We start from the raw sequence: 27,684 nt of genomic DNA, 5'->3' as shown, positions 1-27,684 counted from the left end.
GCTTATTATTGATTAATTCACCTGCTCAGTTTTAGAATAGGTCTCTTCAGACTAAGTAAAATGTCCCTGTAAATTGTTTTATTGTAAATTCCTGGTGGTCATTCTGTTCCTTTATGCTACTGCATTGTTCATTACAAATAATACATGAATTTGGTTTGAAATTGCATTTGTCCAGTACATTTATTTACTGGGTCTTATTATAAAAATAACTCCATGTTAGTATAGCTTTTGAATTACAGGTTTTTTCTTATTTTAGAGCTCTGGAAGTCTGGAGGGGTTTTTTTGTTGTTGGTTTTTTTGGGGGTTTTGTGTTGCCCATGTCCCATCCCATCCCATTCCCCTACCCCCTACCCCCAAGTATGCCGACACAGTTTCAGTAATTTATCTATTAGGTATTACACAAACAGGGCAGAGGGAGAAACACTGAGGCGCTCTGTGAACTTTGAGCAATGTGGTAGAAGTCGAAGTGACTGAATAAAAACCTGTTATCCAACTTGTGAAAGCATGAATCAGCTAGATGGGGCTTCAAGAAAGCTTTGCTGCTGTTGGAACATTCCCTTCTCCAGTGGCCGTCATGCATACTCTCCGGGTTATGCATGGTTCAGGAAGCAGCAGTGGTAGAACCCAGAATTTTTGTGAAAGTTATCCATCAATCTGTGGTGTTAGCAGTTTAGTGGTAAGTTTACTTATAATATGTTCTGCTCATAACAGTGTCAGTGATTTGGAGCCGTATTCGGTGGTTTCTTAGTACTTGGAAGTAGAAACACAGTACGGGTTTTTAAGATTAGTTTAACATGCCCCAAAACCCCAAAGTGCACGAAACCTCAACCCCCCCACACTTTAGTTTGACACAGTAATGCTATGACCTTCGGGTGAAAATACAGAAAACTAAACAGTTGCCACTTTTGCTGATGTGTAAGAAACGTAGCAGTAGCAACAGGTGAATGGCTTCTGGCGAGCAGTTAGTCTTCACAAATGTATTGGTGTGCTGGCCTGTCCCCTTGGGTTTTTTCTTGTCTTTGGAGAGGCGAAGGGTTTCCCCTTGGAGCGGGGGCACAGGGCTATCTGTTCGTCTGTCTTATACGCAGGTTGCTTTTATTCTTCAGGAAAATACAGTAATACAAAATCTGGTGATTGGCTTTAAATTGACATGGGGTTTCCAGGGCAAGACAAAAATATACATGTGTGTAGTCTGGATTCAGTCCAAAGCACCTTTACCTCCGAACTGGTTTAGGCCAGAGAGACAGGATGTTCCACAGAGCAAAAAACCATGTGATTAAAGAGCATGAACAAACACGGAGTATATTATTAACAAAACACCAGACTGCATTTCATGTTGGGTTTTCTGGCTGGTGACCCACTGAGTTGACTCAAAAAGTTAACAGAGAGACAAAGGTCCGGTCTGTTCCCACATAACTAATAATCCCCAGAAGTCTCCCCAAAGCCGCCTTCCTCTGTGGGGGTCTTCAAGAGCCGCTCATGCCGTCCTGGCAGCGGTACGAAGGCACCACGGTGAGACCCTGTGCCCAGGAACGTGTGGCGAGAGAAGTTACAGCATCCGCTGCGGAGGGGTTTTATCTTGCTTCGCCATTCTGTACGTGTCTAGCAATTAGGCTCCCTGTTACCTCTGGGCTCCGCATGATACCGACAACATCTTTCATTTCTCCCTTGCCTTCTGACTCACAGGCCTGTCAGTGCCGTTCTGTCTGTCCTGCCTTGTGGCCCCTTCCATTTGCAGGATGTGGCTGATGCCTCCACATCCTGATCGGCAGCTGTCTAGGCCATGATCTGGACAGGCAGACTGTGAGTCACTGCTTTGTGGTGAGGATGCATGGAGTAGAGGCACGAGGTGAAGGGTATACGGTGTTTGGAGACTTGTGGAGCACTTGACTAGCAGGTTTTGATCATGAGCAGGTAGATAAGATGGAGTGGTCTTGGCTGGTCAAGTGCAAGGAAGAGAATTGAAAAAAACTGAACCTTTTTTGCAGTGGTTGATAGCATTGGGAGATTCTGATTCTGGGAATCTGTGTGCCTTTGACCCCAGAAAGCTTGAAGGGATCCAGAAATCTTCTCCATGTAAAAGTTTCCTCAGGAAATTCAATCAAAAAGTGCTGGAAGTGCTGTGTGCCACCCTGCCCATGTGCCTGCCTTTGTCTGGGAGGCTGTGCCCGGGCTCTCCTCCCCGGCTGGCAGAGGGCTGAGGTGCAGGGAGCAGCGAGGGCGCGTGGGTGCCGGCAGTGGCTGGCCAGAGCCGCATCTGCTGGCTGGGCAGTGCCTGGGGGTCGCGGGGAGGGGAGCATCAGGCCCCTTCACATTTGTTTTTCACGGAAGGTTACTTCACTACAAGCACACTTACGTACCCCGAGTTTTTCTTTTCAGGGCTTCACAAATACTGCATCGGTTTTTCCATTTGTATTTAACGCTTTTAGCCAGAGAGCTCCAGCTGTAGTTTAACTCCCCTTTAGTGTTGCAGGCTCATCACATTTAACATGCATTTTTGCCAGGAGGGAAAGGAGCGTTGTGGAAGCAGTGGGTGTTGGATCCCTGCCAGGCAATGCGCTGCTGCTGGAGATGACAGCTTTTCCTGCACTGCCCACAGCATCACTCGGGAACGTGTCTCCTCCCTCAGAGAGATGCCAGCTGCCTTCCCTCCCCGCCGTCCCGCTGTTAGTCAGCAGATGCGCTCCGCTCCTTCGGATCCGAAGGAGAAGATATTTGCGCTAACTTTGTTAACGAACTCTGCTCTGTTATTGCTGAAACGGGAGATTCCCCGAGAGGCTGCGGGCATGGGGCTGCCGGGCGTGCCAGAGAGGGCCTGTGGAGCGGCACGTACCGGGGCTCCCGGGGGAGGCCCTGGGGTCCTGCCCGGGAGCGGGGGCTGCCGGCCTGAGTCAGAGCTGCGGAACCGGGAGCGGAACCGGGAGCGCAGGGGCGGCAGCGCCCAGCCCTGAGTCACCCTGAGCCAGCAGCGGGTCAGCTGGCGGGGGCTGCAGCCCGCAGCGACAGCACCGCGTGCCAGGGGTGAACCCGCATGTCATCAGCGGCTTGCGCTGCCTCTCTGAGCAGTGGTATTCAGCTGCAGGCAGCTGGTGCTGCTTCAGTTTCCTGTGGCTTTCCACCTATTCGTTTGTGTTGGGTCAGCTCAGCTGCTTTATAAACATGGAAATGTGCTTCAGGTCTGATGAGCTTGCAACGCGAAAGGAAACCCACGGTGCTACCAGTTCTCAAGTGCCAGAACTCTGGGGCTTTCTGCCAGGCTCCGGTTCAGGTTGGCACTTAGTGGTGAAATTAAAACTCGGCACTTCGCTGGGGCTCAGTCAGAGAAATCATTCCTAAGTTCTGTAAACAACTCAAGGACCACATTGTTCCCATGCTCTTCACAGAAGCCAAATATGTGGGAATCCTGCAGCAGTCCAGAGGAAGCTGGGGTACCAGTGAAGTCAGCTGGCCCAGAAATTGTTTCATGTGTCCTTGGTATAAAAATGCACCAAAGTTTTGCAACAAAATGGCAAACATAACGTACCCTGACCTGTTTTCTAACCCTTGGACAAGATTAAATTTGAACTGGTGACAGGTATCAGAATATTTGCCTAAGCAAACACAGTAAAAGTTGTGCTAAGCCTTTTGGAATGTTCAGTCACCCACTTCTGCATGATTTGCATGATAAAATCTCAAAGAATGGAATAGAAACGCTTTTCATATGTAAAGTAACAATCATCGAGTTCTTCCAGAATGTTCTATCTTTACACTGAAATGTTCTGCAGAATTTTCTGTAAGTTAGGTGGAATAAAAAGGCAAATTTACCATCTTCACTGTGATTTTCTGATTGCATCCTGAATACATTAAGCTACAATTGTGTTTCCTTAATCCAAACGTTAGAAATTAAAATTGCTTTTACTTGGTGTTCTGTCACTATTGATGTCACTGTTATTTGCTAGCAGAGAAGTTCTAGTTGGAGGCCGGAAGTCACAGGTTTTTGTCTCTTCATCATCTCTCCTTGCAAGATTTCCCAAGTTCTTCATGATTCTTAAAAGTATTCCTGTTTTTCAGTAAAGTTTTCCATGGTGCAGACTTAGAGGTATTTTAGTTATTTCCTGGCCATTGTCACTAAATACTCAAGAGATTATTTGGTCCCTGCACCCTACTGCACTGGTGCTGAACCTTGGTCTACAGCCCAGCATCCTCCCAGTTCAGTGTCCATCCGTGAACAAAATTCTGCCCCCTTTGCCGTTGCTGCTCTCATCAGTCAGTGGCTCTGGAGCATCTCTGACCAAACACAGGACCCCGAGCATCGCTTATTAAGGCTTTTGGTGAAAAAGTTGGTGCCTGTGGCTTCCTGGGAAGCAGTTTGGCTAGGGTGTGATGGGTGGTCTGCAGAGAGTACCTAGGTGGCAGCTGCTTGCTTGTGGAATGCCCTCCCTCCTTCCACAAAAAGGGAGTTCCTTCTCCCACTTTCGGACTGGTGTTGAGCTCCTAGATTGTCCTGTTTGTACTCCCAGAGACTGGCTTTCCCTCTGACCTATGGAGCTTACTTATTTTTCAATGACTTGCAGAAACTTGTGTCAGCAATCATATCTTCAGACCTCTCGTAGGGCTCTCGGGTGCTGAATCACTAATAGCTCACCTGCGGTACTATTTAAATATCGGTCTGAGCTGTTGGTTTTAAGCTATGATACGTATCATCTTGCAGTGCGGAGCGGAAGTCACTAAGAAATATCAACCTTTTCTGTATTACTGTTGACAGATTTTTACCCTGTGAATATAGCAACGGACAATCTGATTATTACAGATGTATTTGTAGATGGTGATACTTTATCCCAATGTATTTAAACACTTCTGATTGCTGGAAGGTGGTTGTGGGGTTTTATTTGTTGGTTTTGGTTTTGGGTTCCCCCCCCCCCCCCCCCCCCCGCATCCTCACTGCCTTTTACTTCCGTTACCTGTTTACTAAGCTGGTAATGTATAGTTGCTGCTATTTTTAGCTCCTTTCTGGCTTGAATTAATCCTGAATTTCCAAGATTGTCAATACCACATTTGGGACAAGAGTTTTCTAATTAAATTCGCCTCTTTTGAACTACACCGATTTATAGGAGCCAACCAAGAAAAGATGTATTTTAAATGTAATTTCTGGTTGCTAGAGATGCACCTTTTTCCTACCACAGGTATAGTTGGCAGCCCAAGGTTTGGCTACAAACCTACTTTGTTTCTTGTTTTTCAGGTCAAAGTAACATCCAGTCAGACTTTGCATGGCATGAGGCAGAAACAGGATTTTCTAGCACGGTGAGTACTTGCAGAATCAACAGGCTGATGATTTCTAACGATCAAGAATTCAGGAGACACTGCATCCTAAATAAAAGCAAAATGGGGTCAGTAATTGCCAAGTAAGTTCTGTTTCACCTCTACCTGTTTGATAGGTGGCTTCAGGGAGGGATTTAGGAAAGGCACATTGCAGAATAACTTAAGGTGAGCTCTCATGATGGTGGCAAGGAGCACTACCAGGGGGAGGTTCACAAATGGAGGTTTGAAGGAACTGTTTAAAATGATAATGTGGGTAGGGATTTAATGATGGTGTTCATGAGAAGACCTTAAATAGGGATCATGCGGCAGAGTGTGTTTTTCCCTTGTGCGCTCTCTTTGACTTAAATTGTAAACTCTTTTCTCTTTTGTCACTTTGCTAGATGTAGACTTTCCAAGCCTCTTTTGGCTTTTTTTGCTTCCACAGCTGAATACAGACCAGAAGCATGTCTTTTACCAGTGTTTAGTTTGCTGCTTTTCCAGGCCACTTTCACTGAATGGTTCCAGGAAAAGCTAGAAAAGACCTTGCAAGGTCACAGAGTTCCTCTATTTCATCTCCTTGGCCCAAGGCAGGATCTAATAACCCTAATCTGCTCTCAAGCATCCTGGCAGATGATCTTAAAAGTCTCCAGTGATAGAGACTCTCCTACCTCCCTAAGCAATTTGAAATTATTTTTAATAGAAATATTTCCCCCCCGTCTAACTTAGGATAAATAAAATAAAAAAACCAACTTGATTTCATTAATCGTACAGGAGCACTCAGGTTTTGACGTGGGCAGCAGAGTGCTATGAAGTCAACTGCTGTAGCTTCATTCTATGTTCCAGTGCCACCCACCACACGAAAGGGCACCATTAAGGTATGTGTAGTTTGCTGCAGTAATGAACCCCCCCCTCACCTCTAGGCCCCTTGATTTTCTTTAAGGTTCTGTCGCCTGAAGAATTTTCATTTATTCTGACATGTTTTCCTTATCTTTGCTCCTGCTGGTTTCATGAATGAAAATGTGTTTCCTGTCTCCAGTGAGGATTGTTGTAAAACTGGTGTTATAGACACACAGGTGGGAGAGAGACAGGAAAGGGACTAAATTAGAGCCAGACAAACACGGATAAGTGATGTGCAGATTAGGGTCGTATTTCACATCAGGGCACACAGTAATGATTTACCTTGGAAGGAATAATGCCTTAAAAAGCACACAGAGAAAGTATATTTACTAATGTTTAAAATCAGGCCCTGAAGGCAGCACAGTGGATGCCGATTATTTTGTCCAAACTCTTGAGTTATCTGTCCATTTGGTACTTTTTCTTGCAGCGCAGCCTGGGATCAATGTGATCCAGAAACAGAAGTCTGGGAAAGCCACTGCCCAGAAAATGCTTGAAGCCGATTTCAGGCTGCAAGGGAAAGAGGGCAAGTGCGAGTGGAAGGGTTGAGGGCGTCAGATTTTCTGGTCGTGGGTTGGATTGGTGGTGGTGGGATTGCGGGGGGGCAGAAGCAGGCACTCCGCTGTAGAGTGCCAGGCAAGACCATTCAGAATGGAATTGTGTGTCACACGCACATCTTCAGAGCCAGGCCCTTCTGACCCAGCACCCCATCTATTACAAGCACAGATTTCTCTGGTAACTGCCTGTTCTTTGATTTCTTTGAATGCTATGATGCAATCAGTTTCTTGTGATCTGGGTGCCTGCAGTACGCTCAAGAGTTGTGTCTGCAGCAGAAGTAATTGCTTTCTCATTACATCTAAAATACTTAGTTACAAAGTCCGTCAAGTTGTTCCTACCTACAGGCCCTGCTCACGGCAGCCGAACCCCTCTGTGCTGCAGTCTGTCGGTGCGCGAGGATCACATCCACAAGCCCACCCACCACCAGACCCACTGCTCCAGGGGGATCAACAGGTGCCACTTTGGTGACATCTTCTCCACTTGCCTCTTGGCTAAAGGAAAGCAATACTGTAATGTTCAGTGATGCAGCAGATGTTTCAAAGTCCTCATCAACAAGGAGATTACTCTGTTACCTAAATTAGGCATATTATGGAATATCAAAAACACAGAAATGTCAGAGCTAGGTTTGAATCAGCAAAGAAAGTTTGGAGATTAAGCCGCGTAGGGGAGGCCTCCTATGACACTGGCTTTTGACTAGAGTTTTATGGTCTTTCATTTGTCAGGTGCCTGTTCTCTCCCCAAAACTCTAGTGCAAGGAGCAGATGAGAGAAAATACAATTGGGTGATGCACTTGGTTTGCTGTGGAGGAATCATTTACCTTTGCATCACTTGCTTACCTCCTGTCTTCTGATTTACTATGACCTGCAAGGGAACATTCCTCTACCACAGCCAAGGCATTCAGGCAGAGCTAATTGAGCAATTAAATTATCAGGTGACGGAAGTAAAAATCTCATCCACACAGTGGATGGATTTAGCAATCCGACTCCTTTTAGTGTATGACTTACTATTATGTAATGTGTATGTTGCTACATAGGTGCACACTGTGCAAAACAAAGAGATGAGCAGCTATTCTGACGTACACTTTAGCTGGCACGGGGTTCACGACTTCTGTCAATGGACATAGAAGAAGGTGACAGCTGGGGTTTCTGGGGATGAGCCGGATGCAGGTCTGTTTAATAGAACTTTCCTTCCCAACTCCTTCTTTCCTGGAAGTCTCCTTTCAGGGGTTGTAGCTGTGGCTGAGCTAAAACACATGAAAAAAACTTTTTTCCCAGTTGTGTGCATTTCACCTCTCAGTATCCACAAGGAGTGTGCAAAGCTAGGCTGTGTCCAGGTGTTGGTGGGCTTATACAGAATTGCAAAGGGAAGCAAATCCCATTTTGAAGAATAATAAAGATGATGATGATCTGGCTGAAGATCCATTTGGGATGACAAGTAGAGGCAATCTAAGATGCATGTATTTTCTGAGAACGTCGTGGAGAATGTGATGTTTGTCTACACCAGCTGTCCAACTCGTTGTTTCTGGGTATGATATATGTAGTAAAAGCATGTCAGAATTCTAGCTCCCTCTTCCTGTACAGAACTACTACTACACAGATCGTTGTTTTAGCTGCAAGGTCGGTAATGGTAAAAAACACACCTGTCCACAGCAATGCTGTTATCAAACAGGTAGAGGACAGGGCATTAGAAATGCTGTTGTGACAGAAAACATGGGGGAAACCCTCGAGTGGAGGGTGAAAAATGATGCAACGTGCTCACTAGGACAAACTCCTGCAGTGAGGGGGCTGGATTAGGGCATAAGGGAGAAATGCTGCTGGGTAGGTCTGCTTTGCCCCCATGGCAGGGGCTTTGTGTTTTGCTCTGGCCGCCTGATCTCGGGCTGCGTTAGAACAGAGGAGAGAGAGGGAGTCTCTTGGCTTGGTAGAAAGGTTTGATTTTAAATTAAAGGGGGCTTGCAAAGGGTTGCAAACATTGACTCTGCAAGTTAAAGGAGGTTGTTTCCTTCCCTTTTATTGACGGTGTGGAAGGTCTTAAAAGAGCCTACATGTTTCTGCCCTACTGAAGTTCTCAAGAGAAGGTAATTCTGAGGGGATGCCCAGATCAGTGTGGCCCAGTATGCCTTAAAGCTGAGGGAGAGACTAGCCCTGGTCATCTCTTCTGTTTGGGAGAATGTATGGTATGCACACAGTTCCCAGGACCAGTATCGGAAGATGACTACATGTTCCTGTATCTGTGAGCTGTGTATCCAGGCTTTATTGTTGTTATCATCCATGGAAAATAAAGGGTAGGGCCTGTCTGAGGTTCATGGACTAGATTTGGTGGCAACATTTCTCCTTAGGCAAGTGGGTGGCTTGAGGAGCTGTGCAAAGGTAGGCAGGAAATTAATCTGCAGGAAGACACTTGTATCAAACCTGTTTTTCTCCTATCCAACTTGTCCAGGAACAAAAGATAGTGACAAAAATCTACTTTATGTTGTATAAATTTCAAATACTAATTTTCACCTCTGTCCTCTGTGGCTGTTCTTCAGCTGTGAAATCTGATCTCTGTATCACATTTATTTGATACTTGAAATTTAAATGAGCCCATATTCCAGTCTCTTAGGATGTCCACTTTATTTTTAATAAAAAAGTTCTCCTGTTTTACCATCTCCATGTAGCCCAGTCACATGAGCAACTCTTCTAGTGCACTTGGATTTTTATTTAAAAAAAAAAAAAAAGGCAGGGGGGTTGGTTGGAAGCATTTGTCACTTGGTGGGCCATGGGAAGGTTGTCCAGCATCTTGGACAATGTGAAAAGGACAGCCAGGAGAATATAGTCTGTTTGAAGAAATTGTTTTCAGGTTATCATGTTCTTCTGCCTGACCATAAGACCTCAAGAGGAGTTATTGTTTTACTTTGCAAAAGATAGTAAACTGGCTTAAAGTGAAGTGGATGTGCTCCAGCGCTGTCCCTACTGTCTTTGAGAAGAGATTGGTTAGATAGGTGCAAAACTCTCTTCCTTACAGCTGCAAAGGACCATCAGTCTCGGGAACTGAGCTCTCATATAGCAAAAACATCTTCCATCCCTGTTCTCTTTTCCTTCAGCGATCTCTGTTTAATGCATGTGTTCCACAGAAGCACATGTCTACTGCTTCCCTCAGTAGCTTACTGCAATGATTGATCTCTTCTAACTCCGAAAACCATGTATTTTACTTGTAATTTGAATTTGCTTAGCTTTAAATTTCAGCCCTTGGTTGGACCAGCTGCTTTAGAAGATGTTGCTCTGTGTCTTATTCAGGACTTCAACAGATAGAATTATTTAATTAGATGATTGCAAAATATTTTCCCGCTCATAAATAATTTCTGCCATTTTTCAATGCTAGCTTTCAGTTTTGGACCCCCGGGCTAGACTCAGGCTCCAGAAGCATTTTCATCTGTATCAGCTCTAGTACAGATACAACCTCGCTGCTGGTTAAGGTGTTCCAGGTCTGTGATCAGAGCCCTTGCTGGGCAATGCCTCCGTGTGGCTCAGCCTCAGGAGGGAGAAACCAGTGCCTCATTTACTGATTCTTATGTGTTCGATCTTCAGACATAAAGCTGACCTAGGAGTTGCATTAAACTTTCATGTAGAATCAAACCCCTGGATTCTCAGCAACCTCTGCCAGTCCTACACCAAAGAGCTGGTAATATTACTAAGAAACGGAGTAACTGTGCACATGCAGAAATCACTTCTTTGTGGGAGAGGGGAGGGGAGAAAAAAAAATAAAAATTAGAGAAGTCAAACCAACAGCAAGCCTGTTTTTATTCTACCAGGCAGGAGATTAGTTAGATTACTTTGAGGGCTGACCTCCAATTTTGTATCCAAAGGTCATGGCTTTTGTTGAAGAGATCAATTAGTACACCAGTGTATCAGGCTCAACACAGAAATGCCATCCAAACAGTGTACAGGGAACCTTTACGTACTGTGTATTTGCCCTAGCAGATAGTTAATCTGCATTACTGTTTGTTACCTGTTCCATTTCTCTTGCTCAAGAGCGTTATCAAATGTTTACTTGACAGAATGTTCTGTTCCTCTCTCCTTTTTTTTTTCTTTTTCTTTCCTTCCCGCCCCCCCCCCCCCCCCCCCAAGAAAATGCAGGCTAACCCCAGAGCAACTCCAGGCTGAAAACATCACGTTGCAGGCTGGACTCTGGCCAGAGGAGTTTCTTTACTGCTGATGGAGGAGAGTAGAAAATGTCTTGAGAATGATCTGCCAAACAGGGAAAGGGCCTTTAACAAAAGGGTAAGAAATTGGAAGAAAGGAGATAACTTACAGCACTTTGATGTACCTGGAAACACTCAACAACTTGAATACCAAAGGAAATACTCTATTATTTATCAGTAGAAGGGAAAAGCAGGCTTCAGAATAGCAGCAACCAAGCGTCCACTAATAGTCCCTGTTGGAAACAGGACTGCTATCTGATCTAGTATGGCTGCCCTCCTGTTGTTTTAGTAGGAGGCTGTGTTTAAAAGATCTGCATAAAAGATCTCCAAAGACCTCCGTGCTGGTCCTGCAGGCATTGCTTTCCAGTACACTGATTAATCAATTTTCTTCAAATGTTATTCATACACTGCACTGAGTGTGGAGCACCATACAAGCTCGTACCGTTCCCGGTGTACGTGTGATGCAGGGCAAGTGGTAGTTACCAATGCTGTTTAACACTTGAAAGTGGTGGAAATCCTGGCTGCTAGTGACAGACAGGGAGTAGGAGATGATAAACTAGCAAATGACTTGTGTCATATAAATGGTTGTTTCCAATGGTGAGGTGCTGGAATACTGCTGTCAGAGATAGACATTTAGGAGGGAAACAAAATAAGGACAAGGTGCTAAAAACACTTATCCCTTTGACCATGCTTCATGGAAAGGGCAATTATACTCATCACCCAACAAATGTTCTCAAATTTAGACCCCGTAGAATTTGCTGAGCCACATGCACTTGTCGGGATGCACAGCCCCTGCTTGTTTCTGTGCGCTGCAGAAGCCAGCTCATGGCCGTACTCGGGTGCTTTGAGGGTTGCTTTGGAGTTTCAGGCAGGCAGAGCCCCTGAAAGAGACTGCCAGGCTCTGAGAGTCACACAGGGGTGTCCTGCTTCTGTTACTTCATCTCTGCCCTTTTCTCTGCCTCAGTGGATGTGAGAGGCAAGGACGGCTGTCCGAGTGGCTCTGGGGCCACCCAGGAATATTAAAGTGCCTGTCTTTATCTGTTTACACCAGGTGGCCATACCGCACCCCAGCCTCTGTCTGTCTCCATAGGGTAACTGATTGTTTGGGGTGGCACATAGACACCCCTATAGTCTCTGCCTTGTTGCTAGACACTTTGAGGCAGAAAGGGGATGACAGCCCCTGCCTCTCCTGTCTGACAGGCACTCTGTATGGATGGAAGAGGCTAAATTAAAAACAGCAGAAGTAGACTTTCTGGTTTTTCTTGATAACTGGTATAAAGGAGAGAAGGGAGCAGTCTGTGCACTGCAATTAACATCAAGTGCTATTGCAACTCATCCTGTAATGCGATATAGATACAATCTCAGCAGAAAATTGAATGCTGCACTGAGTCAGAAACATAGAGCAATGCTGGGTTTTGAAGAAAGTAATTAGCCCCAGGGACCTGGTGGTTTCTCATTTCCCCTGTGGTAAACACAGGGAAGTGGGACAATACTTCCCATAGGCTTCCAAAGTCAATTTAGACAAGGTACAGAGCCAATTTATAAACCAAAGTTTTAATGAATGCTTAGGAAGAGGCAACTCCAGTCTTCCTGCAGTGCCCACCACGTACCACTCGGTGCCATCCTGCCTCTCTTTCCTGAGCTCTGAGTACCCTGTCTCTGTCTGGGCAGAGCCAGCCCAAGCCCCTGCCAGTGCAGCTGCTAGAGAATGCAGCTCGGCGCAGCATCGCTGTGGTACCCTTCCCCACCTCTCTGTCAAGGGTGATGCTGCCTGACGGACCTCGGACACTGCCTGCTGTGCCTGCCTGCAGCCCAGTGCCTCAGCTGGCCACCTCTAAACATCAGCCCTTGGTACAGCAGTGGCCTGACCCTTCCTTGTGCTGCCCTGCACTTGGCCTTCACAAGAGCAGTGATTTGAGGTTTTCCAGAACTCGCTGATCATGTGAGTTCTGCTTTCCTTCAACAGAAGATCAGAAGTGTACTGAATCACAGAAATAAGACACCTGGTAGCCAAGAAAACTTTGATCTTACTAATGACAGGACCTACTGGCTGGAAGCTGCAGCTCACAATTAATACGAGAAGCAAGGAAATGAGCTGTTCAGGTAACATAGCAGGGATGACAGTAGATTCTGTTTGTGCTCTATCTTTAAGTGAAAATTGACTTTAGTTCCAAAATACATGTAGCCTATGCCTGCTCTGGGTGACCACAAGTTCCTGCATCCAGGATTCTCGCTCCTGCTTTCCTGATGTACTGCCTGTCACCTTTCTGTGGTTTGTCACGTCCAGAAAAAACCCTGCAGGTTCTTTGGGGCATAATCACATCCTTGTCTCTTGTCTCACATGAAATGCATGGTCTGCCTGAGGCACCACTGTGAAATGCTGTACTTCAGTGAGTTTGCCACGCTGCTTTGTGTGTTCCTGCACCTCTTTCTGCAAAGCTGCGCCCAACAGCACCACTCAGCACCAGTATGCTGTGTGGGAAATACCTTACATACCTGTGCTTCACACGTGTGTTCAGCATTTGTCCGGGAGCGCACGGTTAATGTAGCCTGGCACACAGGTTGTCTCAGAGAGTTTTTCCTCATCTTGCTTTCATTCAGTTGCTGGAAAACCAGAAGATGATAAAGAGCTTCTGAAATATAATTATTTCCCTGGTTCTGTATCTTAAAGTGTTGGTCGCAGGAGCTGGTTAGGAAGCAAATGCAAAAGTGGTTGTGTGGCCTCTTCAAGCTGCTCGCAGGACCGCAGCCTTCTGGTACTGAGAGCATCCTCAGCCTCCTGGGTTCTGTAAGTGCCCTCTAGTGACGGTTCCCTCACCGCGCTGGGTTCTCCCCGTCGGAGGGACCCGCCGCTGGGGGGGCTCGGCTGTGGGGGCAGGGGCTGGGTAACGTCCTTACCCAGTTCCGACGGCAGTACCAGTTTGTGCTGCAGAAGCAGAGTAATGCTCGTTGAGGGGTCACTGCACAAAGCTCAGGAAAGCAAACGACTGAATGGATGGCTGCTGCTATTGTGGGAATAGCGCGTCTGAGCCGAAACACGAGTCAAATCAAGTGCAAACCGGTGGAAAAAACCCTATTGGGCTGTCACTGCACAACACTTGAATGGTTTCAGTGAAGTGTGGCATTAGCGACATTTTTCTGAATAATTATCCTCTAAGGTCTGAGAAGGGGCCACAGCATTCTGGTTTTCAAGTGATACAGCAGCTGTAGACTAGGCTGATAGATTACTGGCACCTGTACTGTGACAGCATTCTAGTGTTTCTAAAACCCAATTGGTTTGTTACTAAAGACTTTGCTTGTTTAGAGAAAAGGTTTCATCTATTTTACAAAACTATTTGAGCTATGGTCCGAGACTATGTCCTGCTTTGTGTATTCGTCAATAGCGGCAGCATTTCTGTCTCTTCCTATTATTAGAGCTCTACGTGCAATGTTGTGCATTGTAGTTGTCCAGCACACTTGTCGGGGGCACTTTGAAGACACTGCTTAATGGATTGTTTCAGGAGCGTGGCCTCACCTGGAAAGAACATGGTAGATTTGCTCTGTTCCTGGAAGGGATGGGAGCAGACACTAACCTTGGTATATATATCCACACAAGTGCAGACTTAGGAACTGCAGACAGCAGTTGTCAGAACATGCATACTTGTTTCTTTCACAATTCATGTTCTTCTCTTGTACAGTAGTTCACCGTGTTGAATTTATTTTCTCAATGAACTGACAATGCCATTTTAATGCAAATGGATGAGTGCTGGTACCACTGCTGTTCATTCGGCAGCAAAATACTGGGGGCTGTTTCTGGTGGTGTTTTGGGTGTGTGGGTTTTTTTTGGGGGGGTGGGGGGTTGGCTGTGTTTTTCCTTCTTATAAGTAAAGATTCAAGTGCCCTTTTAAATGTTTAATTGCATCCATTAATATAGCCAGCGTAGGAGTTTGGTGAATTCAGGTTCAGGAACTGATTTATCTGGGCTATTAAAGTCATACGACAGTATGCTAAGGGCCAGATATGGAGATGGTGTGCAAACTGGCATATATGAGACTTCTTTATGTTCTTACATTGTATTAGCCTCCCACCAACTTCCTTACGCCTACTCAGTTGGCATGTAAGGGATGCTAGGGCGGTGTAATTTACGTGGTAAGCTCCTCTTACCATATAAGCATTAAGAATATATAATTGAAATGCACCTCACCTTGTTTGAACTTGCTTCTTTTTTTTCTGTCTTACTCTGTATTTGTTCTGTGTTCAATACCATAGGCCACAGACCTTATTGGCATGACTGGGCATTTACAGAAATACAAATTGCTTCTTCAACTGATATCATAAATCCGAAAAGCAGAGGGTTTTTTTGATTTGTCAATGGAGTAAAAGCTCGTGTGTGCCTGGAATACAGGCACAGGAAGAATGCAAGGGAAGAAGGCAAAATGGCATTGGCTCTAGAAATTATCTGGGAAAGGGGACTGCAGAAGAAGCAAGGACAGGTGCCATAGACACAACGCTTCAGCCCCTATGATAAATGCCTGTATTCATCTAGGTAACTCCAGCAGTAACCAGTGATAGGAAATGAGGAAATGGAAGCTGACTCAGGGGAAGTTCAGATTGGACATTAGGAAAAGGTTCTTCACTGCGAGGGTGGTCGGTCACCAGAACAGGCTCCCCAGGAAAGTGGTCATAGCACCAAGCCTGTCAGAGTTCAAGGAGCACCTGTAGGATGCTCTTACTCATATGATTTAGTGTAAGGTAGTCCTTACACTAGGAGTAGGGAGCTGGACTGGACGATCCTTATGGGTCCCTTCCAACTTCAGATATTCTCTGATTCTAATTCCTGCGAGTTTTGTCATTGGCATAAGATTGTCAAGAACTTGCCATGGAAGAAACACCTTGGTACCTGGTTTGCAAATAGTCTAGGGTCGAGCTAGAACCTGTTTAAACTATTCTAGTGCCAAAGAATGATAGTATCAAGAAAACTGCAACATTGCCCTAAGAAAGTTAATCAATAATGTGACTTTTTGTTAACTGCACTGGACAGAATGGGGAATATACTACATAAAAGGAAGAGTCGCATCAAGCTTTCTGAGGGATTACAGGAATATTTGGAGCTTTGAATTTGCTTGGAAAAAGACCGTGTTTAAAAGAGATGAGCCTGTTGCCTAGTAGCAAGTGTACAGGGCTTTACTCATATCTTTTTAAGTAATCATGCTGCTTTCTAGTTCTCAACAAGAAAGTCTCAGGGAGTAGAATAGATTCGTTCAGCTTGAAGGGACCTACAACTATCATCCAGTCCAACTGCATGACTATTTCAAGGCTTCCCAGAAGTTCAAGCACACTAGAGTCCAACTGCCTCTTAAACAATGACAGGCATGAGGCATTTTTTTTTCCCCCTACGAAGGTACTATGAAAAATCAGTGGGCTGGTTTTGTGCATGTGGCAATACCTAGAGTCATGCCTGTATACCAGAGGAGGCAGTGCAGATGGTGACACCTTGTTCTCTGGATGTGAGCTGAGACCTTTGTATCTCACTTCTCTGCTGTAAGAGTTCCTGACTGTAGCTTTCTGAAAGTGTGCTTTTGCTGAAAGACAAAGCCTGCCTAAGTAGAATAGGAAGATGCAACAGACTGGGATGCGATGGTTTCAGAGGCAGTAACCAAACAAAAAAGCTGTTGTACAAAGCCATATAAGCTGAGTGGTTGTTTCTTCCCTAATCCGTTCTGAAAACTCACACAAAATTTATTGGACAATTTAATTTATATCAGACAAATGGCTTGAATCCATGGCACTAAAGCCCACACAAATTGAAAGAACCTTAGACAGTTGCTGTGTCTGTATACATCTCTCTCTTTCCCAAACACTACAAAAGCACCAAGTGCTGAAAAGCATTACGTGCTGTGTAAGATCACTGGCAACGCATGTGCCAAACCAGCTATGATACCAAAGGCTAGCACAGCCGAGCTGACTCAGTCAAATACTCCTTCAGCTGGCAACACTGGCCACAAATGGGTAAGAGATCTCAACTTTTTCATAAATTCTGAGTGCATTCTTTACACTTTCCACTTAATAATTAACAAATAAGGAGTGGTGCCCCAACCCCATCACCACCCCCCGCCCTGGCCCCTGCAACCTTGAATCTCATTCTCCCAAACAAGACAAAGGCTTTTTTGTTTTTCCTTTTGAAAGACTTCAGCACATGGACAATAATTAACTTGTCACTTCAATGTGGAGTAGGAAAAGAAGGATATTTAGTTCTTTCTGTGTTATTGCCAGGTTGGGGTGGTCAAAAATGACAGATTGAGCTAGACCTCTTATTCCTCCTGTGGAGCAACAAATACACAATGTTTCATACTGGGTACAGGAAAGCTTTAGTCTTTCCCATGCTATGGAAAGTTCTCTAGTTTGTGATGAAATTGTGCAAACTGACTTGAGATAGGCTTGACAATTGTCCTTCTGTAACCTACGCTGCTCTGGGTTCTCCTCATCTACTGCCCTGTTACTCCACCTCCTTTGTTGTGGAGCTCAGGAGGGGACAAACTGGAGTCCTCCAAACTAAGCAGCTTCTCCCCAGCCCTTTAAAAGAAGTGAATTATGCTAAGTTAGAAAATAAAAAAAAGTTAACTTTGAGGGCCTTCCCCCCACCTTGTGTTTTCAGACAATACAGTTTCTGAGGTTTTCTTACAGTATTGGCAAGGCAATGCCTTTGTGTCAAGGGCGGCCAAGCCATGCCGTGATCACAAGCCTGTTCATTTTGTTGAGGAGCTCTCTGTGGCTGTGCCCATGGTCTCCCACAGAAACACAGCAGTGCAGAATGTGCACGTTCATGGCCCTTCTGAAGGAAGAGGGATCATGTGTGATCTCTACTGTCATAGTTTTTTCTTTACTTCTTGGCTTGTATAGCAGCAGGCTGTCTGCTCTTCTGTAGGAAGTAGAGGACAGCTTGCACAGGGTGTGCACAGGACCCTCTGCAGACATAAAAAGCTGGTGACCCATCTGGCCTTTCCCTCTTTGGGTCACCCAGCACAGATTGATCTTTGCTCCAGGATTCACATGGCCCTCAGTGTTCTGAAGTGCAGCCCCCGAACACAGAACAACTTCCACAGCGTGTATTCTGTTTGGTACAGACTTTGTGTCTCCCCCAGAAGAAATCGGCTTGGAAAAGAAGCTGACGGTTCCAGGCGGATCACTGAATGACATTGCAGAGCCATTGAGCCTAACTGAAAGATGTTTTAAAATGCATTTTAAGACAAAACAAGTAAAAGGAACACCCAACATCACACAACTAAAACCCAATTCTTCAAACGAGAGAACAACATACTCTCTCTTGGTGGCTTGCACAGAATTTCACTTGACTGGAGCTAATGTTTACCTCGGGGAAAAGGATTATGAAGATAGTAAGAGAGGTTTCCAGGAAACAAAGGAATGGTCCTGATCTGAGTGAGGCAAATAATGAGGTCTGCTCGCAAATGAAACAGTGAGCCTAACATGAAGCTGTAAAGGAGCAGAGATGAATATTCTGTCAGAAGCTGCTTCATGGAAAGACTTAACCAAGGAGTTTAATGAATGCAAAAGATCTTGCACCCAGAGAAGGTAGGAGGGAACAGCGCAGATTCGTAGCAGTAGGTATTCATCACCAAAACTCGCTCTTTTGAATGCTGTTGGGTTAAATTAGTACAAAGTAAATGAATATCTTTACATTTCAACAGCAATTTATGTGTAAGCTCACAGAGGAGAGGAGATTTGTGTTTTCTGTTTTGTCTAAACCCCAAAGGATGCTGATAGATGAATGCATGGCAGGAATTGCTTTCGTTCTCTCCATTGTTGTTACCCTGGGAAGAAGTAGAGTGCCTGTCCCCCCATCACAAGTGAACAAACTGTGCTAAATGGTGTGAGAGTTAATTCTTCTAAGTTCTGAGCAGACAACTTTATTTAATTGAACATGGAATAAGTAAGAGTTTAATGTCTCAAATGTCCACAGGGAAAAATCATTGGATATGATGGCTATGACTGCCTGCCAGCATTAATAACATAACCCTGCCTCCATGCCCAGGTGGAACAGAAAGTTGTCCTCAATCACAAGGAACGGGGCTATTAAATACTGGGTTCGTGTGCTCAGTGTCCATGGAGCTCTCCAGTGCGTGGAGGGGGGTGGGACAGAGGCTGGCACCGTGTTCTCAGTTGTGGTCACTGAAGAGATGGCTGATGCTGGGGCTTGAGCAAAGAAGGTTGCAAGCAGTTGTGGGTGGTCTGACAGCCATAATCTCAGCCCATTTAACTGTCCCTGAGGGCTAGAAGCTGGGTCAGCAACAGCTGGTCCTACTACAACTACTGCTGATGGTAGTGGCTTGGCTTCTCCCAGCAACAGCTGTCTCTTGCCCCACCTGCCTGATCCCTTTAGCAGGCAGCAGACCTGCCTGCTTGTCTTATCTTAGCAGCTGTAGCACCTGCCTGGACCATCCCCTATTCCTGCCTTTCATCCTTAGGGTTGCAAATCTTCATTTTTTTGCCTTTGGTGCTCAGAAGCAGGAAGGATCTTGCCAGTGGTGGTGGCATTGGAGGCTTGTAAATGAAAGGGATGTCATCAGCCCATGGTTTTGAATGAGAACATGACTGCTTTCTTGCAGAGCCACACCGATGGTTTTAATCAATTCGTTAAGAGTGTGGCTTCTAAAACCAGTTTGTTCTCTCAATAGGCAGCAAATGGAACAGTGACTGCTCTATTGTGGATGAGGCCCTCTGGCAGGAGAAGACACAGCATCCTGTTGTGGCAACAGCCACCAGCACTGCAAAGTGGTGTGTGGCAAGGCTGGGTTGATGGAGGCTCCAGAAGTCCCATACCTGGGCAGCTGAAAGGAAGACTCGGCACAGACAGGTGAGGGACATCTCAGTACCAGAACTGCCTCAAATCTGCCAGAAGGACTGGGGATAGAATGTCTGTCAAATGAGGAACCTGCAGCATCTTTGACTGAAGCCTGCAGCAGTGTCTGGCATGGCAGCGAAAGAATGTGTGGTGTTTGGGGCAAAGAGTAGTATTTCGGGATGAGTCCGTTACTCAGAGATGTCTGTGACATCAGACTGACTCTCCCATCTGTGTTTGGTTCATCTGCATGAGCATTTTGACACGGGTGAGGAAGGAGGTGAAAAGGTGAACTGGATCAAATAGCTGAGAGCAGCAGCGCTGGTGCTTGACAAGTTTCTTGCTCGCTTTTACCTGGTCTGGCAGAATTAGGCATGTATCTTAAGGAACATGTTTGGGAACAACGTGCTTACACAGGGCCCTGTCCTAGAAAGCAGTAAAGGGAAAAATTTTGCTGTGGTTGTTGATGTGCTGGCTGGGATGAGGTTTTGAGAATGATGATTTGTGAGGATAGGTGAGGAACCGTCTCACTTTTCATTTAGACAGTACAAACACCCTTCTGCCCTGTGAATGTCAGTGCTGTGAGTGAATAACCTGTAGTGTTGTAAACAGTCCTTTACACTGCCATTGGGTCACAGAAACACTGATAAATTATACTTGGCCAATATAACGGCCAAATTAACATAAAAATATTGAACAGTGCAGATCATGTGACAGGGAATCCATGGCGATGGGAACATTCAGTGGTCTCTTGTGCCTGTCCTTGTGTGTGCTGCAACATTACTCCGTTTCTCACAATTTCTTGCTGGGTTTTCTATGTACTTGTGCACTAGCTGAACCTCACCTGCCTCCAACAGTGCTCTGGCATCTTTTTCAGCCTTTGCGGTTGCACCACCTACCACATAAAGGAGGGCTAGTTTTCTGCAAATGGTGCCATTCATTCCTACTGTGACTAGTGATGTATGTGCAGGGAAGCCATTGTCCTGCTACAATAAATTCTATAAGAGCTAAATACTAATGTATGATAAGGATCCATGCAGTGTTATGGTAACCTCTGGAGATAAAGGCAAGCATCCTTAATGCCCCGAGTTTGAAGTGGTTTTTTTTTTTAATACACCCAGCTGACAGCACTACATAGTGGCATCTTTCTTTGCAAACCATGAGGAAATTTTGAACACGAGCAAAAAAACGTGGCATTGTAAAACAAAGCTGCCACACTGCCTTACCCAAAGCAGGGGAAGACTGAGCGCTACTGTTCATTACCGGAGTGTAGCATCATCTACGGCATCTACTCTGCGGGCCTATCAAAAAATCTCACTGCTCCAGGTGACAGCGTTACTGTCACGGTCAGCTGCCCCGCCGTGCTCCGGGGGTGCGGGAGGCCTGAGGGGCCGGGGCCCGGGGGCCGCGGGAGGGCCTGGGGGCCGGGGCCGGGCCGCGGGAGGCCTGAGGGGCCGGGTACAGGGCGGGCCGCGGGAGGCCTGAGGGGACGGGGCCCGGGGGGGGGCCTGAGGGGACGGGGCCCGGGGGGGGCCGCGGGAGGCCTGAGGGGACGGGGCCTGGGGGCCGCCGGTGCGCCTGGGGGACAGGGCTTGGCCCCGGCGGCTGCTGGGCGCCCGAAAGACGGGGCTGCGGGGCAGGGGCGGTCAATGGGCGGCCGCGGCCGTGACCGCCCTCCGGGGCGGTGCGGGGGGCGGCCGCTTCCGCCGGCTGCGGTGCGGGGGCCGGCTGCGGAGCGACGTCAGCGGGGCCGGGCCGGCGTCACGGCGCGGCGGCGCAGTGCGGGGCCGGGCCGGGCGCCGCCGGAGGTGAGGCCGCGGGGCGGGCGGCGGGGCCGGGCCTGGGGGTCGCGGGGCGGGGGAGCGGCGCGTTCGCCATTGACAGGAGCGTTTGCGGGGCGGCGGCCTTCGCGCCGAGCCAGCGCCGGCGCCAGGGCCGGTCCCCGCAGCGCTGGTGGCCGTGGGGCGTTTGGAGCCCGCGGGACCCACTGCAGGAGAACCGGGAGCAGACCCTGCGGAAGCAGGAGGAACTCATTCTCGGCGTGGAGGTGCGGGTCGGGCCGGGCGGGTGGCGGGTGGCAGGGCCGGCCTCGCGAGGCCCTGCGGATTGAGATGCGCCGTTGCTGGTGTGGCCAACGTCGAGTGCCAGAAATGGCAAATAGCTGTTGACAGTGAAAGCTGACAGCCATGACACGGTTGAAGGAGAGTTTTCTTGCTTTGCAGCTGTTGTGATCACCAGGTAGATTCACCTGAGGACAGGCTTGAGCCCTGTGAAGGTGTCCGCTGGGGAAAAGGAGATGAGGAAGAGGGGCTGAGCTCGCAGTTCTATGCTGACTTTCTGTGGGACCAGTGGCACGCTGTCAATGACAGCCTTTCGTTCCAAGTAATTGCAGATCACCACCATGTGTATTTTCGAGTCACGTGGAGGGGTTCTTTCCTTCTGTCACTACAACATTGCCACTTACGAGTTGTGATACAACCTCTTTGCAACGCACAGTATGGAGCAGGAAGATAAAGGAGGATCTGGTATGAAATGGAACTGATAGATCAAGTGTAGGGAGATCGACACCCTGGGTGCAAATGGCAAGGTGTATCAGTGGTGGAGTGCTAGCACAACTGCATTGTGATGTTTCTGTGAAAGGGTCATTAAAGCAGCTGTCATGAAACTCATTGGGTTTTCGTTATGTCTGTTTTTCTGCTATCTTTTTCCTAATTTTTAACAAATTCTCATCGTGAGGAAATTACTTTGACCCAAAGGTTAATAAAGGTACTGCTACAAAGTACATACTCTGTCTGTGGAATACATGAATCATAAGAAGTTTTCAGTAATTTGTGAAAACAGCATGAAGGGGAACAGCAATGTGGGCATCTTCACAGAGTCTCCGTATGCTTCTCCTTTTGTTGGTCTCTTGAGGGGCCTTTGTATCTAATGAGCTTACCCACCAAAATGCAGCTTGCAGTCAGTGCCTTGTGAGATGGGGGTTGTCAAGGCATGGAGTTACAATTATGAATTGCTTGTTCTTCTCTCTCATGTGGTATGCATCTTGGTCTGAAGAGGAGCAGTCTTGAGGAAATCTGTGGTACAACGTTATCAACGCTTTAGTAGATGTCTTATCTCTCCCACCCTTCCTCCTCCCCCTCAGGCACCAAACACAGTCAAGTTACCCCAACTGCAGTCTTCTGTGATGTGCTTGGTATTTAATTTTGCATTGCGCAATAACTCTCTTTGGACGCTTGCATGGAGCTGGGGATTGTTCTGTGTAGACCATCATCCTGCCATGCTTAACAGCCATTGCATCAGCGTGATGGTAAATGTGGGTTTACAGAGTTCTGCTTTCAATAATAGTTGGGGATATGCAGTGAAGAATGGTGCTGTGTAGGCTAAGGGCTACAGGAAGAAAGACTGGCATGTGAAATGTGCCAGAGGAAGTAGCAAAAAGCAGATTTGTGGGAGTTCTGTGCAGCCAAAGTAGCAGAACAGCTGGGATTCTTTTCCCTAGGGGAACTGTAAACAAAAAAGTAAGATATTTGTTTTGCTTACTAGTATGCAGCTGTGAGGGTTTTCCTGAAGAGGTGTGGGGTGGTATGGAGCCATTCTCATGCGGCAGCAGCCTTTGGTCCCATGGGCAAGAAAGCATAAAGAAAGGGTCAGACTTCACTTACAAGCCGTTTCCATTTCTGGCAACAAGAGGCAAGAAATCACATGTGCTTTGTTAATTCAGCAGATCTATTGGCATCTATCCTGAGATGCTATTTGGGAACCCATTTGGCTGTTTCACTTGCCACAGTATGCAAGCTTTGGCTACAGGAGTGATTCTGATGAGACTCAAGGAGGCTGTTCAGCACTTGAATGCCATCCATCTCTGAGAGAGGAATAGCGGTGCTGAGGGTGGCTTGTGGCGGGGCATGTATCTTCTTCTCGGGTATTAGTTTGAAACTTTGATTCCTGCACTGAAAAATGATACCAGCTTCTGGTTCCAAGCATATTTGTTGTCAGCTGACCTCATCTGGGTGTTCAGCTTGTGTAGTCTGAACTTCAAAAATACATTTGTTGAGTGCTTTGGTAAAGTCTTAACAGACATAGAACCAGAAAGAAGCAGAGGATCAGGCCCTGTCCTTGCAGTAGTGTCTGCTGAATTCAGGAATGTAAATAGGAAGAAAACCAAACTCAGTCATTATGAAAAAAGTTTTGCATTGAGCCTTGGCTTCAGCACAGGCAGCGGGAATGGTAGGATCAATACCGAAAGGTGATTTTGCGTTGCATTAGGGGTCTGGATCTGCAGCCAAGCCACAGCTTTGCTTTATTATAAACTTGAACTAAATTAAGATGACCTCAGTCTAAGTGAACTGCAGATAAATGTAAACGTATTGCTGTTATGTGAACTCCTGGGAAGTATGACATGTCTAACTGCTAATTGTTTTAAATATTTCAGTCATAATATCCCCAGTGATGGTAGGCAATGCCTAGGTAACCAAGATAGGATCTCTGCTGTCTCAATTGTGCAAAGATGGAGACATACCTATAAAACATATATGCCTTATGTCAAGAGATTGAGAGAAAAGGTTGTGACTAATATGAGGCTGCGCTCAGTATGTGGAGTGTTGAGAAAAGGCTTGAACTTCAGTAAATGAAATTAAGCAAAGTTTTTCTTACTCAACCATTTTATTCTGAACTGTTTTTCTTACAGACATCTACCCGTGATGATTCCACAATCTGCAACACCCCCCGTCAGTGATGCTGCGCTCTTGCCAAGCGGGGCTTCTCAGGAAATCTGGAGGTCACAAGTTCCAGGCTATTCTGGATCGGTCACAGGGCACATAAGTCATCGGGCCAATAACTTCAAGAGACATCCAAAAAGGAGAAAACACATTCGCCCTTCACCGCCACCGCCACCGAACACTCCATGTCCTATTGATTTGATTGACTTTGGGGATCTCCAACCGCAGAGGTCTTTCCTAGAACTCCTCTTTAATGGGTGCATTCTCTTTGGGCTGGAGTTCAGCTATGCCATGGAAACAGCCTATGTTACCCCTGTTCTGCTTCAGATGGGGCTTCCAGACCAACTGTATGGAATGGTGTGGTTCATCAGCCCTATATTAGGTAACTTTTCTTTATGCTATTTCTTCTCTTTTGTTTTTTTGCACTACATGGGGGTCATATGGTTTTGTTTTCTCTACCTCAGCTGTTAACAAGTACATTCTGTGTGCTGTTGAGGTTAAGAAGCACTAGCCATAATTTTAGACAACTGAATGGAGAGTAATTCTTGCTGTGTCTTAACTGAAATGGGCCCGTGTGATCAAAAGGCCTCGTTTCAATGGCTTCTCGACATCTTATATCTTGCAGGAGGGTAAGCTTTGGTTACTATGTTCCTATATTTAAACACTAGCAAAAGAGTATCAGTGTCTCCATTTAGGTCCCTGTGAGAAAAAGCATACAGAGACAGTTCCCAAGGCTGTGTGAAAAAAGCAGAGTAGGGTTGGCTTCCCCTGTTTAACTCTCTGAAACAAACAAGGTGTTCCAGTGAAGAAGGACCATTGACGCTGCCATTACAGGCATTGGATTACCTGCCTTAACACAGAGGCTGGGCTGGGAGCATATCCATTACTATGGGAAGAACCATAGCATGGGCTATTACCACTTGGAAACTTTGTTCTGCCTGTTCTTGTACTTGTTGAATGTGCTTCAGAAGAAGCGTGGTTTAACCCTGGCCGGCAACCAAGCACCACGCAGCTGCTTGTTCACTCCCCCTCACCCAGAGGGATGGGGAGGAGAATCGGAAAGGAATGTAAAGCTCAAGGGTTGAGATAAGAACAATTTAATAGGTAAAGCAAAAGCCATGCATGCAAGCAAAGCAAAGCAGGGAATTTATTCGCTAGTTTTGATTAGCAGGCCATCCCCAGGGCAGCAGGGCTCCATCACACATAATGGTTACTCGTGAAGACAAACGCCATAATGCCAAATGTCACCCCCTTCCTTCTTCCCCCTGTTTATATACTCAGCATGATGTTATATGGCATGGAATACCTCTTGGGCTAGCTCGGGTCACCTGTCCTGGCCGTGTCCCCTCCCAATTTCCTGTGCCCCTCCAACCCTTCCACTGGCAGGGTCCAAGGAACCAAAAATTCCCTGTTTACTATAAACATCATCCAGCAACAACTAAAAACATCAGTGTCCTATCAACATTGTTTTCACATCATAGCCAAAACACAGCACTGTACTAACTATTAAGAAGAAAATTAACTTTATCCCAGCTGAAACCAGGACAAGAGTAGACAGACCCCTACTCACAGGCTGTCCCAGAGTAACACATGCACCTTTCTAACTTGTATGTTTGCTTCGTGCTGTCTTCCAAGCTAATTCTGCAGGAGATCTCCCATCTAAGATGAGGTAAATGAAATAGCTTGTAAGTAACACTTTAGAACATATAACTGTTGTACTCTTCACCTGATGTCAGTCTCTGCTGTATTGATGATGCAGAGTCAACAGCCATGACAACGAGCAGCGGCACATTACGTTATTCAGTCCCCGATGTGGGAAATGCCAGGCAGTACATTGTGTGTGCCTGTGTGCACCTGGGTGACTAGTACCAACTGGGGACAGTATTGTGCCATGGTTTCCTGCCTTTAACTGCCTTTTAAGCTACCTGTTTTAACTCCCCTGTGAAACAGGCTTGTAGAAAAATGCTGCTTACTGAGGATTTGTTTTTTCTAGGGTTCTTGCTACAGCCTTTGCTGGGGGCCTGGAGTGACAGATGCACATCAAGATTTGGGAGGAGAAGACCTTTCATTCTGGTCTTAGCAGTAGGTGCGTCTTTTAGAAACAACGGGCATAACACTTGTAAAGTACAAACATGGTTCATCTCTCTTCTGCAACATCCCCTCTGGCACTAGGGAGGATGTCCCTGAACAAAATGCCCCCGAAATGTTGGGTTTTGTGGGTCTGAAGAAGGTGGTGAGTGATGGTGAGGTGATGCCTTGGCAGCTGGAGATCCACACATAAAAGCTTCTTTTGTCAGAGTCTGAAGAGATGATGTTTTGAGGGTGAAGAATGATTGTCTTTGGCCAAAAGCAGCTCCAGACATTTGTTAAGCTTGAACAGTGGAAAAGGATTATGTATATCCTATAAGCCATGCTCATTCCCCAGACTGTGGTGATCTCAACAAGGACAGTAGTGCTGGCTGCAAGGCTGTGCAGGTAGTATAATGCTTGGAGCATGGAGGTTTTTGTGCTTACAAGCAGTTGGTTGATTTTGATTTGGTTTTGTTCCCAGGAGCGTTGCTTGGGCTCTCGCTTATGCTGAATGGCAAAGATATAGGGAGTGCCCTGTCTGACACTGCAAATAACCACAAATGGGGGATCATCCTTACGGTCTGTGGTGTTGTGCTCATGGACTTCAGCGCAGATTCGGCAGACAATCCCAGTCATGCCTACATGATGGATGTGTGCAGCCCAGTGGATCAAGACAGGGGCCTCAACATCCACGCTTTATTAGCAGGTATGCTTGCTTGATGCTTCCTGGGTGATGTGAACCTTAAGTAAACAAGACCTACTGTGAGAAAGCAGAGTGTAAATCACTGGTCTTTTCTTGTATGAGCATAATAACCGAATACCTGGAGAGGTAGGGCTAATTAACTTTGAAAACAAACTCTGCTTACTGCAGAAGGCTTTTGTAACTACCAAAAGTCAAACAAGACATTCCTGGGTTAATCACCTGAAGGTCCCTCATGTTATTTATAATACCTACAGAAACAAAATAATCCCTCCAGGGAGGAGGTTCGGCTTTCTGCAAGTCTGGGAAATGCCTTTTTCAGTCGCTCTGTTGCAGGGGAGAGCGCATACTGGGCACTATGATCCCTCATTGTTGTCGTCTTCAGTCACTGTGCTGCCATAGTCTAGTTTGCTTCGTCATGAGATTTTTTCACACTCTTGAATGTACTTGT

General features: G+C 46.4%; 1 protein-coding gene across 11 annotated transcripts in view; it reads left to right on the top strand.

Moving 5' to 3' along the window:
* Positions 1–5,215: 5,215 nt before the first annotated feature.
* SLC45A1 (solute carrier family 45 member 1) overlaps positions 5,216–27,684 on the top strand; it is a 31,958-nt gene continuing 9,489 nt past the window's right edge. The window contains exons 1-6 of one of the 11 annotated variants that reach the window (XR_008746644.1): positions 5,216–5,280; positions 6,049–6,152; positions 19,582–19,760; positions 24,433–24,845; positions 26,457–26,549; positions 27,015–27,239. Coding sequence is in view for 10 of the 11 variants with exons in the window: in XM_027787585.2 (XP_027643386.2) it covers positions 6,084–6,152; positions 19,582–19,760; positions 24,433–24,845; positions 26,457–26,549; positions 27,015–27,239 (979 nt within the window). In the remaining variant the exon portion in view is untranslated. The other 10 variants (XM_027787585.2, XM_027787588.2, XM_055800608.1 and 7 more) reach the window with 10 other exon arrangements.

Source organism: Falco peregrinus, chromosome 3 (assembly GCF_023634155.1).
Source record: "Falco peregrinus isolate bFalPer1 chromosome 3, bFalPer1.pri, whole genome shotgun sequence".
Lineage (NCBI taxonomy): Eukaryota > Metazoa > Chordata > Aves > Falconiformes > Falconidae > Falco > Falco peregrinus.
The sequence above is the reverse complement of the archived record's forward strand: the minus strand, read 5'-3'. Positions and strand labels throughout refer to the sequence as shown.